General features: G+C 40.7%; 1 protein-coding gene across 9 annotated transcripts in view; it reads left to right on the top strand.

Annotated features, from left to right (window-relative positions):
* FYN (FYN proto-oncogene, Src family tyrosine kinase) overlaps positions 1 to 14,781 on the top strand; it is a 214,377-nt gene that overhangs the window by 163,642 nt on the left and 35,954 nt on the right. For 6 of the 9 annotated variants that reach the window (XM_016956180.4, XM_054686190.2, XM_001159342.7 and 3 more), the window contains 4 exons: positions 3,504 to 3,602; positions 7,409 to 7,512; positions 8,478 to 8,627; positions 11,244 to 11,408. In XM_016956180.4, coding sequence (XP_016811669.1) covers positions 3,504 to 3,602; positions 7,409 to 7,512; positions 8,478 to 8,627; positions 11,244 to 11,408 — 518 coding nt within the window. Of the gene's footprint in view, positions 1 to 3,503; positions 3,603 to 7,408; positions 7,513 to 8,477; positions 8,628 to 11,243; positions 11,409 to 11,837; positions 11,994 to 14,781 lie in introns of all 9 variants that reach the window. The other 3 variants (XM_063812640.1, XM_063812641.1, XM_009451859.4) reach the window with 1 other exon arrangement.

Genomic DNA, 14,781 nt, shown 5'->3' with positions numbered 1-14,781 from the left:
GTTCCTGCTACCCAGCAAGGGGCAAAGGTGCTTCATTGACCCGTTGTAAGTGCTCAGTGTCATGTATTAGGACATTATTAAATTTGAACCCCTTTTGCAAAGTATTTAAGTTCATCCATTTTATTCCTTGTTTTCACATTTCAAGACTAGTCGTTTACCATCTACGAACAGTGACTCTTTAAAATGTAATACATGTTTTACACAGAGTGGAGTATTGGTCACAGCTGAGGGCAGGTTTGTTGTTTTTTTTTTTCCTATTGTGATAAAAAGAAATCCTGGTTTAGAGCCCCACCCAAGCATTTGATAAAATTGTTACCGACATAAAATGCTACACTACTGAGCAGATCAAGGCTGACTTCTGTTGGCAAATAACTACTCCCTGGCTCCAAGGCTCTAGGGCTCCCAGCTCCGGGGCCCACAAGCCTACGAGCAACTTTGGGGTTTGGGGGTAGACTCTTTTCTTGGTGTGGGGTGTGGTGGGGGCACAGAATCTTTTAGCAAGTCTTTAAATCAGAGGAACAGAGACAGCTGTTATAAAACCTTAAAAGCCATTCTAAACCAGCGCCAGGCTTTAAATCATATATTTGAATTAGAGCAAGATAACAAAGAATATCTCACCAAGTGCAAACTGAAAAATCTGAACTATAAGAACCGTTTAAAGAAATACAGCTTTAACAATGCTAATTACCCACAGTAACTCAAGAAATAAAAGATAACATAGTAGAGATCCTATTTTCCTAAATCAACATGAATATAGAGTATATCTATTTATAGGTGAATTGGTGCTTCTAGTGTATCAAAAAGATGACTTAATTCACTCGCTCAACGTCTCTCAATGAATATTTTGAGTCTGTACCAGCCTCTCTAGGCTCAACATGTGAGGTTTACTACATAATAAACATTGAATCTTTGTCACTTTATGTCTCCTTTGATGAAGAAGATGACCCTAGAAAGCCTAGAAAAAGAGAAATCAAGGATTTTATCTTTCTCATGAGTAGCTGAAAACCCTTGTGAGATTAATAGGGTCAAGTGAGAAAATCATGAATTCCTGATTCATGACTTCAGAATGAGCTGATAATTGCATTCTGATCTGTGCTACACTATTTAGGTACCTAGACCAAAATGAGATAGTTAATGCTAGATTTGAATTGGAAATGACTTCATTAATGCCAGATCACCTGAATAAGGCTGGACTTGTCCCAACCTGCAGCAAAATATATTGGCTTCCCGCCCCCATTGACAGTCTCAGATACCCTAAAATTGATGCTAGCCATTTTTTTCTTAATTTAATTCAATTAGAACTAACTTGATGAAGGTTATCTTGCATTAAAAAACAATAAGCCTCTGCTACAAGCACTTAATTTTTTCCTCGCCATTTTGGAGCATTTCCCAGGCTGGGCGGGAGAGGGTGGAGGGGGAAGAGCTGGGTATTGTTATTTTTAATGATGAAATGTCTCCATCTAGTGGAACTTCAGAGCAGTAAACCTTGTCACTATATTAAAGTGAAGATTATGTCTCCAAAGCCATTTCCTTAAACACATACAGTGTTTAAAGAAAAAAATTAACTTCCACATATGTTCTTAGATGATATCCTTACAACTGTATGTATTCCTTTTGGAAGGCATAGAAATGAGACCAGTACAAACTGTTAACATTTTTAATGTCATGATTTGAACCTCAAAGAGAGGGGTGCTTACAATAGGGGAGCAGCACAGTGCAGATCCCACCCAGTTGGTAACGATCTAGCTCTTAAGTTGGGCAGTGGGTTCACGGGGTTCATATATAATGTACCTATATTCTTCAGTATGTGTAAATATTTCCTAACAAAGATCTAGACATGAACTAAATTTAAGATTATGAATAAATCTAGACATGAACTAAGTTTTATGAATAAAGAACTTTCTGAATATGAGTACTGTACTTTTGCTGTATTTGTAATAGGGTAAAAAGGAGAGATTAGGAAACTAAATTAAAGCATAAGGTTTTAAAAACCTTTGCTGGCACCTTGGTTTTTTTTGTGGGCTATTCTATTACTTATGCCACCAAACATTTTCCCACAGCAGCACCCCCAGCACACGCTGGCTGGTCACCTTTGTTCTGTTGCTCTATTAAATCCTATCTGGAGGCGTTGCTCACTGCTCACCTTGCTCAGAGAGTCCAGCTTTAGAGAGCAGCCTCTGGAGTAATGCTTGAGTTTAATGTGGAGGCTGATTATTCTCTACCTGATTAAATCTGTCTGGGGAGCATCTTTACCATGGCCAAAAGCCAACACATTTTTTTTTCCCCTGGCTGAAAGCTTTGACACAGAACCCAGCCAAAAGAATGATTTTTTTAAAAATGCCTGGAGTTTTGCTTGCTGCCTCCAAGGACCAAAAAAGGAGGAAAAGAAGGTGCTGAGCCCCAGGAGATCAGATTTGCTGGGAGGTCTGATTTGCTTGAAGGCAATCATGTCGTTGACTGCAGGCTGGTGGAAGGTTCTGCAGATACTCAGTGGATGTCAGAGCCGCAGCGCCACATCCATGGCCTCCCCGATGTTAATGGGAAGAGGTACACACTCCATTCCTGCTCTTCGTCACAGGTAGCCCTGTGTGAATCTAAGCAGATGAACTTGAACTGCTTAATGTACTCACTGGCTTTAAGATGAGAGTAGCTACAAGCTCCCCTTTCACCTCCTCTGAGAGCTCCCCAGATTGATACCACACTGCCGTGCTGTGGCATGGAGCCTAAGGCAGTACAAAGTGGCGTGACTAAAAATCTCACTCCCTTGCCGAGTTTCTTTGCTTCCCCTGTGCGAGCACACGCAGCCATTCCATCCTCACCCCTTGCCCATGAGCCTCAGGCCAGTGCTCTGGACATTTGATGGAATCACTTCAGACTGAAAATGCCTGGGGAAGGTGATCCTACTGTAGCATCATTCTACCTGCAGAGAGGTGTCTCCCCATCTTTTTGAGAGCAAGCCAGGCACGTGTTTAGAGCATGCCTTCATCCCTCATCAGACCTCCTAACCTGCCAGTGTTAAGATGTTAACATTTCTAATGTCATGATTTGAACTTGAAAGAGAGGGGTGCTTACAATAGGGAAGCAGTACTGTGCAGCTCAGATTGACCTCAGACCTCCTAAAAAGCTTCCCTTCCCAGATGATCTGCAGCTAACATGTTCTGCTTAATTAGGCTGAGGCTGGATTCCTTTTCTGTCCATCGAAGTTAAGGACACTAACCAAGCAAAATGCCCCCTACCAAGAGAGACTTCTCATGGCCAGGATTCCACATTCTTAATTCACAAATAAGGCAAGAGACAACCGTGGGTTCATCTCATGGCTGACTCGAACTGGAACCTTCTGACCTTCACAGGGGGACTATGTTGGAGTTCAGAGTAAAGGAATAGGTTGGAGAAATCGGGTGGCAGGATGATTAGGTGACAGTTATACACTTCAGACCACAGTGAGTCTCTAACTGCAAGCTGTTGAAATGGTCAACATATTTACTTTTCTTTTTTATTTACAGGGAAGGAGATTGGTGGGAAGCCCGCTCCTTGACAACTGGAGAGACAGGTTACATTCCCAGCAATTATGTGGCTCCAGTTGACTCTATCCAGGCAGAAGAGTATGTTTCATTTTGTTTTCACTTAACTACTTGATTTTAAAAGTTGATTGCCGCAATAAAATGCCATCAGCATTGGGCAGGAGGGAGAAGAAATTCACAGCAGTGATTAAGGCTGAGTTTTTCAGGCTTTCTGCCCCAGTTTTTACCCTGTGTAATACTTGCACTATTATTAACTTAATGTTTCTCTTGAAGCCTGCTCACTTATTTTGAAAGAAAACTTTCTATCAATATCCTAAATGAAAAGCCAGTAAAACTTGTCATAGATTAAAAGTAGCCATAAAAATATGAAATGCTAGCTAGAGCATGTATTATTGCCAACCCAAGTTTCTAAGCCCGCAGTCCACTCCCTCTGTTGGGGAGAGAGGGGAGAGTAGCAAGTAATTGCCAAAGATTAAACTAAGATTTTTCTCCTAAGTGTGATCAGAAATATTAAAAGAGTGCTGAAAAGACACCTTCTATGCCCGGTAAAAGTGACTCACATACAGTGTGTCCCCCCAACTTGGGAAATACTACAGTGATTTGGAACCTCAGTTGGCTTCTTTGGTAGTAAACAGTGACGAGCAGTTGTTTGGCCCAATTATTCAACTGGTAGCAGTTTAGGAAGGTGTTCAGTAGGCTGAAGGGATCTAAAAGGGATAACCTTTCTCCCTTCTTCTGACCGTGAGGATTAATGGGCACTCCCAAGGGGAAGAACTGCCAGTGGCTGTTTGCCAGCCCTGAGGGAAGGAGAGATGGAGCCATGATTTCCCAAATGCAGGAACTTGGCCTCCTCCTGACACCTTGGGTCTTGCCTCTCTAGAAAGGAAGTTGAGAAAAGTCAGTCACCAAGCCCAACCTTTGGCTCTGATATTTAATTTCACCATGGATTTGTTTAAGTAGTGCAAGAGGGATTAGACTCCACACCCTAGCCAAATCTCCAGTTGGATTGTTCTATTCTTTAATTCCTTTATATTTCCTCTAAGAGGATCTGTTTTGTTTCCCACTCTCAAATACTCAGTGGTTCTTAGTTGTTTCTTTCTCCTAGTGACTGTGTTTCATCATCAGTGAATCAAGGTATTTGTATTTAATTTGTATTTTAGGGCAGATTTGCAAACATCTTTGTGTTTTTTCAGAATAAAAAGTACCACCAAAATGTAGCATTACCCTGATTTAACTGGGAATTTGTCAGCTATATATTTAAGTTATTTTTATAATGGTCAACTTTTTAAATATTTTGTTTTTAAAGAATATTATTTTTTAAAATAATGCCTTCAGTTTTACATATGCAATTAACTATCATTATCTTAAAATACTATTGTTTTGGTGCAATACATTGTTCTAACAATTCCTTTTTCACCACTGTTTTACGCGGCATTCTAATTGGGTTATTGGTACAAACCCAGAAAGCCATTTCTCACAAATAATTGACGTACTAGTCTTTACGCCACCTAATGCTAAATTAAGGATTGTTGCACATTTTGGTGTTTCTAAAAGTCACTGAGGAGCTAATACGCCATGTCTCTTTTCTTCAGTGAAACTTAATTCACAAAAGAATTTGACAGTGAACTCATGATACCTATATTCAAGCATAATGAATTGAAATTTCATTTTAGAATCTGGATTCTTTCACAGTTAAATATTCTAAAAATGGTTCCCACACACAGATTCCAGTTGAATGCTCCAGCATTCTCCCTTGGGTTTTGGGGGCACCTGCTGCTCATTCAGCACCTAGTGCTGAAATAGTAACTAATTGCCAGGCTTGGTTAAGGCTTGAAAGTGCAGGGGGAGGATATAAGGCAAATAACAAAAGTCTTGAGGTGACTTAATGTGATGCCTCCTAAAGTGGTGCAGAGTATCATTAGTTTCTTCAGGGATAATATATTGAAATATCTGCAACACCAAGTCATTTTAAGGGCATGCTTTTTGACTGGGCACAGATCTCAAAGGTGTACAGTAACCAGTTCTTACAGTTGTGCCAAAGAAAAGATGTACAGGGTCCACCGTGATGGCTCCCTCCTGTAATCCCAGCACTTGGGAGGCCAGGGCGAGAGGATCACTTGAGCCCAGGAGTTTGAGACCATGCTGGGCAACATAGGGAGACAGTCTCACTCTGTCCCCAGGCTAGAGTGCAGTGGCCCTGTCTCGGCTCACTGCAATCTCCACATCCCTGGTTCAAGCAATTCTCGTGCCCCAGCCTCCCGAATAGCTGAGATTACATGCACATGCCACCATGCCCAGCTAATTTTTGTATTTTCAGTAGAGTTGGGATTTCACCATGTTGGCCAGGGTGGCCTCGAACTCCAGACCTCAGGTGATCTGCCTGCCTCAGCCTCCCAAAGTGCTGGAATTACAATCATGAGCCACCGCTCTTAGCCTCTACAAAAAAAATTTTTTTAGTTAGCAGGTGTGGTGATGTGCACCTTTAGTCCCAGGAGGCTGAGGTAGGAAGATTGCTTGAGCCTGGGGAGGTCAAGGCTGCAGTGAGCTATGATTATGCCACTGCACTCCAGCCTGGGTGACAGAGTGAGACCCTGTCTCAAGAAAAAAAAAAAAAAAAGAAGAAGATGATGAACACAGATCACAATCCAGGTGCTTGGTAAATAAATGCCTTTACTTATCCAAGTCCTCACACACCTAGGGGAGGAAAACAAAATACAAGTAAGTACTCATGGGTGTTTTTCTCAGAATTCTTATAGGGAGGAAGTTATTGAAAATACTGTTCCTTTATTCATATCATATCTATCTAATCTGACTTTTTTTAATGCTTGATTATCTTCATATACATTAAGACTGTGTTTTGTTATTTCCCAGCAGTTACAATAATGCTTAGATATCAAGAGATTCAAGAGTTTTGTTTTTTTGTTTATTTTTTGTTTTGAGACAGAGTCTCGCTCTGTTGCCCAGGCTGGAGTGCAGTGGCGCAATCCTGGCTCACTGCAACCTCCACCTTCGAGATTCAAGCAATTCTCCTGCCTCAGCCTCCCGAGTAGCTGGGATTACAGGTGCATGCCACCACACCCAGCTAATTTTTTGTATTTTTAGTGGAGATGGGGTTTCACCATGATAGCCAGCATTGTCTCCATCTCCTGACCTCATGATCCACCCACCTTGGCCTCCCAAAGTGCTAGGATTACAGGCATGAGCCACCATGCCTGGCGTTTGTTTTTTTTTGTTTTGAGACACGGCTTTGCTCTGTCACCCAGGCTGGAATACTATGGCACAATCTCAGCTCACTGCAGCCTGGGCCTCCCAGGTTCAAGTGATTCTCCTGCCTCAGCCTCCTGAGTACCTGGGATTACAGGTGCCCACCACCACACCAAGCTAATTTTTGTATTTTTAGTAGAGCTGGGGTTTCACCATGTTGGCCAGGCTGATCTCAAACTCCTGACCTCAGGTGATCTGCCCGCCTCGGCCTCCCAAAGTGCTGGGATTACAGGTATGAGCCACCATGCCCAGACTAGAGTCTTTTAGATAAGTGTGGAAAGGGTCTCCTGCAGTTACCATTTCAAATCAAGGTCTTAGATTTCTGGTTTTTTGCATACAGATGGCAGTTTTAACACAAACCAGTTCTGGTCATGTCTGGAGGGGAGGAAAACAACCCACAACTCAAATCTGATTTTTTTTAAAGAGTGAAAGAGATGAATTAGGGATAGAATCCAGGATAGATTGAAAAGGAACCGAATTAAGCTAGAAAAAAATACATCCAGGGAAAGGCTAAGGACTAAATTGGAGGTGAGGGGAATTCATGGGCAAAAAAAAAAGCCTATGCTGTTGCATTTTGTAAATGACTATTACAAAGTATTTTCTTTCCTTGATCTAATTTAAAGGTGGTACTTTGGAAAACTTGGCCGAAAAGATGCTGAGCGACAGCTATTGTCCTTTGGAAACCCAAGAGGTACCTTTCTTATCCGCGAGAGTGAAACCACCAAAGGTAAGATAACGAGTTGAAGAAGTTGGCTTGTCATTCAAATCTGTGGATTAGTCAGAGGGGATGAAAGGCTTATCTCTAATGTACAAGGATTTTAAAATGGCACATATCCTCCCTGCCTTGTGAGTGGAGTCCTGTTTTCAGTCTTCCCTCCAGGCTCTAAAACTGCAGACAGCACCAAAAGAACTACAGAGGCCCCAAATCAAGACCTTCCTCCTGAAACGGGCTGGAGGCAGCTTCACTGCTCCAGGCACACAAGATCATAGAATTTTCAGAAGTCCTTTAGAATTTTGATTTTCTGAAACTCTTAGTTCCTCAGGTGCCAGTCATACAGGTTGTTTTTGCTTTCCTTTTGTTTTTTAAATAACTGAGGACTTCACTTCTCTTCCTCCAACTGTTGGACTTTTCATTATTTAACAACTCCTTACAACCCACAAGAGGAGACAGGTCAAGGAAGAAAAGAGTAGTGGCCTCTAGCTTAATTTGCCAGATTATCCGTTCCTGTAAAAAGTGTTGTAAAGCAGAAGCTTGAAGCTCACTTCTAGAGAAACAAGCCTTAGATTTCTTTTGCACATGCTGCCGCTACCTCCCAGTATGCCCCTGGGTAGAGAAGACAAGGGAAGCAAGCTCAGCCATTCATCGTGGTCCTTCTTTACCCTTGGGGGAAAGGAGTGTTGGAATTGAGTCTACGCTGTATTACGCAACAAGGGGTACTGAACAGTGTGTTTAAGAAAAATGTCCAGGAAGCTTTCAGTCTCAAGGGCAGAATCATTTTATTGCTAATATATTCTGACATTTGCAGAACATCAAGAAGCATCTTCTTCCTGTTACTGAGTGGAGATGCTGTGTGTGTGTACATGTGTGTATGCATCCTTGGTAATTATTAATCAGAGTCAAGAAAATGAGGCCTAAAACGCAAGCTGATACTCTAAATGATTGGAGCTGCTAATGCTTTCCACGTTTACCAGGTGCCTATTCACTTTCTATCCGTGATTGGGATGATATGAAAGGAGACCATGTCAAACATTATAAAATTCGCAAACTTGACAATGGTGGATACTACATTACCACCCGGGCCCAGTTTGAAACACTTCAGCAGCTTGTACAACATTACTCAGGTAACCTTAATTCTAACTACCTACTAACCATTTGGATGCTGGAGGGAGTGGATAGGCCCAGAGCAGGAAAGTGGAAAGGGGTAAAACTAATATGTACAAAATCACTTATAGAGTATGTTTTCTTTGCCAGCCCTTAATGGTGGGGCTTGGCTGTATAGGTTCTATTGCTATTGTTCTACTGTTGTTATTATTAGTTCTACATGTTTGTCCGAAGATTCTATAATATTTTTGTTTCCCAAGTAGAAAGCAATAGGTTAAAATTTTAAAAGTTGTTTGTTTTTTCATCTTCAAGTTGTCTTTTCCCATTCCCCGCGTTGCATGTGAGAAAGCAGTCTCTCGGAGGGCGCTTACATGGGGACTCCTACAAGGAATATTGTGTTTCCACTATCACTTTACCCTCAGCACTGTTGCAGGAATAGCTGCACGTACATTTCATTCTCATGCAAGCCATTTATCATGTTCCCCACCAATACTGCTGTTTCCTAACTAGGCTTAGACTTACACAACCCACAGCTCTTACATCTATTATGTCTATTGTGTTAAATTAAACTTTTATAATGTACATCAGTTTCTGTCCTAACACCCAGATATCACCATTATTTTGTTGTTTCTGAAAACATATAATTATTAGTTATGCAGTTTATACATTTTATCAAAGACTGGTTTTATGTGCAATTGTTAAAATGATTGCTTTCTTTCCTAGATTAGCAAGTATTATATGCCACTATATAATACATGTTCACATGTGCCTATAGATATAGGTGCACATGTATAGACACATGTCTATATCCTATTAAGCCTAGAGATATTTTTTTGTGTGACCCATGTCTCCATTTTCTATTGTTCTCCAGGACAAAGGCAAGACTCAAAAATAGTATATGATTTACCTCTACTATTGCTCTGTGCACAATCATTGAAATATGTATGTATAATTTTTGGCATGAAAAAGCAATCTTTCGAAAATGACAATAAGAAATGTCTGTTGATCCCTTGCACTAATGAACAATAGAAAATATTAACAGCACTTGCAGTACTAGTTGATTATGGCATTGGCTAACTCGGTTTATGTGGATTCTAATGAAACATTTGGGAGAAATGGAACAAAATATCTCCCTGAGCTTAAGTGATATACTCAAAATGCCTGCATGTTGTAAGGATTTTTCAAATGCTGAAATATATTTCATTACAGCCAAACATCAGCAGGATCCCCAGGGTTTGGATCATTTGAAAATACTGTGTTCGAAAGGGCACCTTAATAACATCATAAAGCTGGAAGGAAAGAGGGGATATGAACAATAGACACTTTTTTTAATCTCGGGGAAAAAAAATCCATCTCACGTTAGACTTGTTTTTATATTGGCTTTCCCTCTTCCCTCTTTCTCTCTCACACAATAAAATGCCTTTGAAATGCTGACACATAAATAATTTCCTACCTAAACATCTCAGAGCCTGATTCCATCAAAAAGAAAGGAGTAAAAAGCAAGTTACAGCCCAGCAGCACATCTGCTTTCCCTGGGTCCGGGGGCTGCCAGGAGGGAGCGGGAGGTCTGTCCACCTCACAAGGCAGGCTCTGTCAGCTTTTGTCACTCCCTGATTTCTTATTCTTTGTTACCTTTTTTCGCCTGACTGATTTTTACTTGGCATTTAAGTTCCCCTTAGCACTGCCAGATTCTAAAAGGTTATATTCTTTTTAAAAAAGAAGAGAAAGAAAGAAGGAAAGAAGACAAAGAAAGAATAAAAACCTCCGAGTGATAACTACTTTTTCCTTTCTTCTTTTTTTAATAAAGAATACATTCTTTCACATCTTGAATTTCTGTGAATTTTAGTTTCCATTCTTTCTCCTTTCAAACCAGACACCTAAATTATACGTCGAAGACTGTTAAAAGGTTGTTTTTTTTTTTTAATGGAAAATATCCAAGAAGCAGCCCAGGAGTATCTGACTTGGTGGAATGGAATCAGTTAGAAAGCAAAGAAATCACTAAAAAAAGTTACTTCTTTTTTTCCCCACCAGTTATAATCTTTAGCCTTACTAGTTTATAACAGTTTAATGTCCTATAGAAGGATCCTCCACTAAAGTTATAATTTTAAGTATAGTCATATAGAGAGATCCCTAATCCCCTGGGTAATCTAGATACTAAAGGTGGGGAAGAACAGTCATATTGACATCCTTTAATCCAAAACCACTGTTTGAAATTAGTAAGGATATTTTCAGCATTCCCAAAAACATGTTATTAGCACGTTGAGCTGAAAACGTTTTTCTTGCTCAGTGAGTACAGAAACCAAAGCAGTCTGCGTGTATGTCTATGTATAGACTGTATCGTACCTGGGCTCATGGAGTAGTCTAAATTTAAAATGTCCTCTCTTCTACCTCCAATGAAAATGTTTCCGTGTGTGGCGTCTGATCTTCCACCGTGTGTGTGGTCGTCTGCTGGTGTAGCGCTGTTTAAGGAGCACTGTGTGCTGCTAGTGTTCCACGATGTGTGTGGTCGTCTGCTGGTGTAGTAGCACTGTTTGAGGAGCACTGTGCGCCGCTAGTGTGGGTTTACACTTATGAGTGTTGTCATTACATGTGTTCTGCTCTTCTCTCCCTCTCCTGCCCCTGCCCTGCTCCATCAGAGAGAGCTGCAGGTCTCTGCTGCCGCCTAGTAGTTCCCTGTCACAAAGGGATGCCAAGGCTTACCGATCTGTCTGTCAAAACCAAAGATGTCTGGGAAATCCCTCGAGAATCCCTGCAGTTGATCAAGAGACTGGGAAATGGGCAGTTTGGGGAAGTATGGATGGGTATGCTGAGACTCAATTACTCTCTTATTAGCTTCCCCGTTTGGAAGATCCCAAACACCAAAGATGGAAGGTGAAAATAAAGACTGCGTGACCGGGAAGAAAGTTTGAATTACTAATAGTGGGGAATAATAATTTCAGTTTTGGTTTTAACATTCTGGAATTCCTAAAAAAAAAAAAAAAAAAAAGATAGTAAGTGGGCAAAATTGGCAAATGGCTCAAGTTGTACTATTACATGACTCTCAATTCATAAACCAGCAAATGGTCCAAGGAATGTTCCAGCTGCCATAAAATATCTTGCTCTTCATTTCCAAAAGCAAAATATTTGTTGAGTGTCATCCTAACGGGCAAGTCACCTTCCATCTTTCCTAGTGCATGCATAATTATGGATTATAAGGACTGTGTTTTCTTTATTAATTCCCTTTCCTGTAGAGAAAGCTGATGGTTTGTGTTTTAACTTAACTGTGATTGCATCGAGTTGTACCCCACAAACTTCTGGATTGGCTAAAGATGCTTGGGAAGTTGCACGTCGTTCGTTGTGTCTGGAGAAGAAGCTGGGTCAGGGGTGTTTCGCTGAAGTGTGGCTTGGTAAGGCAGAGGGCACATTTTATTTTGGCTGCATCTCAAAGCCGATTAAAAGGATGGTTTTGAACAAAAATGCACACACAGCCGTTGGGACAAAGACACTTAACCTGGATAACTAGACGGGCACAGGCCATCCAGATTTTCAGAATATGCTGATACCTTGCTGTGCTCATCTGTCCTACTTCATGTGGTTAATTAAGGCACCCGCAGAACAGGAAACCAGTACACTATGAATCTGGTGTTTCCTCTTCCTAAGAAATGGGAAGGTAAGATACTGTATATGGGCAGCCATAAGAAAGACCATGGGCGTTTTGCTTAATGGGCCTGGGTTTGAATCCTTACTAGCTAATTAACCACGAACAAGGGGCATATTTAACTCCTTTAAGCCTCAGTTTTTTCATCTGTAAAATTGGAATGATACCTTTTTGTTGTTGTTGAGACGGAGTCTTGCTCTATCACTAGGCTGGAGTGCAGTGGCGCAATATTGGCTCACTGCAACCTCCACCTCCCAGGTTCGAGTGATTCTCCTGCCTCAGCCTCCCGAGTAGCTGGGATTACAGGTGCCTGCCACCACGCCCAGCTAATTTTTGTATTTTTAGTAGAGACGGAGTTTCACCATGTTGGCCAGAATGGTCTCAATCTCCTGACCTGGTGGTCTGCCAGCCTCATCCTCCCAAAGTGCTGGGATTACAGGCGTGAGCCACCACACCCGGCTGGAATGATACTTATTTAAAGGATTATTTTTAGGATTACATGGGTTAATATGTTTAAAGTCCCTTGCAGATAGTAGATATTCAGTAGAGATACCTACTTCTCTTTATTTGATTGTCATTGATAAGGCTGGCTGCACTGGGCCTTTGTAATTTCTTTTATAGCCCTTTTGGGTCAGTTACAGCTTTGCTTAGAAACAATTCATGGATTTAGGCCCCACTCAAAAACATGTTTCAGTAAAACAATATTAATACTTATGGAATCCTCTATCTTCCTTCCTCAGAACTCATTAAAAACAATATCGATCAGTACCCTTTGCTATGTGTGGGTATAGATCTTTAGGTGTGGTCTGCATTAAAAGAGTTAATACAGGTGGCCGGGCGCAGTGGCTCACACCTGTAATCCCAGCACTTTGGGAGGCCAAGGCAGGCAGATCACCTGAGGTCAGGAGTTTGAGACCAGCCTGACCAGCATGGAGAAACCCTGCCTCTACTAAAAATACAAAATTAGCCGGGCATGGTGGTGCATGCCTGTAATCCCAGCTACTCAGGAGGCTGAGGCAGGAGAATCACTTGAACCTGGGAGGTGGAGGTTGCGGTGAGCGGAGATCGCACCGTTGCACTCCAGCCTGGGCAACAAAAGCGAAACTTTGTCTCAAGAAAAGAAAAAAAAAGAGTTAATACAGTTAAAGCACTTAAAACATAGCCCAGCAAATGATAAGTACTACAAAGATGTATGTAGGTATGTTAGGTGGATAAATAGGTAGTAGACAGACATACACATACATATGTATGAGTTAGCTAGTTTAATAAATCCACATTATTGTGTCCATCTCTCTCTGGACTTAATCTCAAGTATCGTAAAATATATGACCTCCTTCTTCCTCATTCACCCTCTAATAATAGAGGATTTTAGTCAAATTACACAATCACAGAGAATTGGACCCTATTAGAAAATTTATTTTCAAATTTTACAAATATCAACTTTAAATCATTACATATACTGTTCACATTTTGTTTTCCAATAAACACAAGACAACATGCCCATCAGAATTGGGATGGATGTCTGTGTAATTAACGAAGTTTGTATTACAGAGGAAGATCTTAATGTATTTAGAATTTTGGGTGCTGACTCTTAAATAGCAAAGATCACTTATAAATTGTCAAATTTCCCATGAATGCTTAGTGGGCAGATATTTTATGAAGTTTAAATGAACTTTTCTTTAAGCCACTTGTTTTTTCATAATTTATATTTTGTAGGTTGCATGTTGTAATTGTATGAACCATGTCTTTAACAGGATAATAAGAACTCCAATTTACAGAATCCTTAAATTCCAAAGTCAGTTATATTAAATATAAAAATCTTAATTTAAACCAGTCGTCTTTTTCAAATAGAAAATCATCTAAATTAGCAGATTTCTTCCCCTTTATAAAGTTATTCTTAAGCATCATAGGTCTAATAATGGAATACACATAGAACCTAGGTGTGGTTTTGTTTTTTGAATGCTGGGGCTGAAAGAGACCCAAAAGATAATCCAGTTCCATTCCTATATTTTACAGATGAGGTAACTGAGGACAATCATAATCCAGGCCTTGCCTTCAGATTTGCTAGATTTTTTTTTAACATGCTAAATTTAAATATTTCTGTTCCCTCTCAGCTGCTGTTTAATTTCCCCTGTCTACCTACCTGATAGAAGCCATTGTTCTTGTGGCTAGCCATCAGTAAAGCTGAGGAATTTGCCTTACCTGGTTGAAGTATTGGCAAGCAGACTGTGAGCTCCTTGCCAGTGCTTATCAGCATGCTTGGCACACCTGTGCAAGGACTCAGTCAAGTAACTTGTCCATTGCAGACATTGAAAGTCTAGAGGTAATTTCCAGACATCCTCATGTGGTGCCATATTTTTAAATGGCACACCCCATAAACTTAAATAATCTAATTTCTTCCATGCACACTGTACTCCCTAAGGGACAGCTATTAGATGGCCAGGCCTGTTCCAACCCCTGGACTTTCATCACTGTACGGTGCAGAGCTTTTGGTATAAATGTGTAATCATATGACTGAGCCAAAAAAAGAGAGAGTG

Source organism: Pan troglodytes, chromosome 5, assembly GCF_028858775.2.
Source record: "Pan troglodytes isolate AG18354 chromosome 5, NHGRI_mPanTro3-v2.0_pri, whole genome shotgun sequence".
Lineage (NCBI taxonomy): Eukaryota > Metazoa > Chordata > Mammalia > Primates > Hominidae > Pan > Pan troglodytes.
This window is presented reverse-complemented; position numbering and strand designations above follow the sequence as displayed.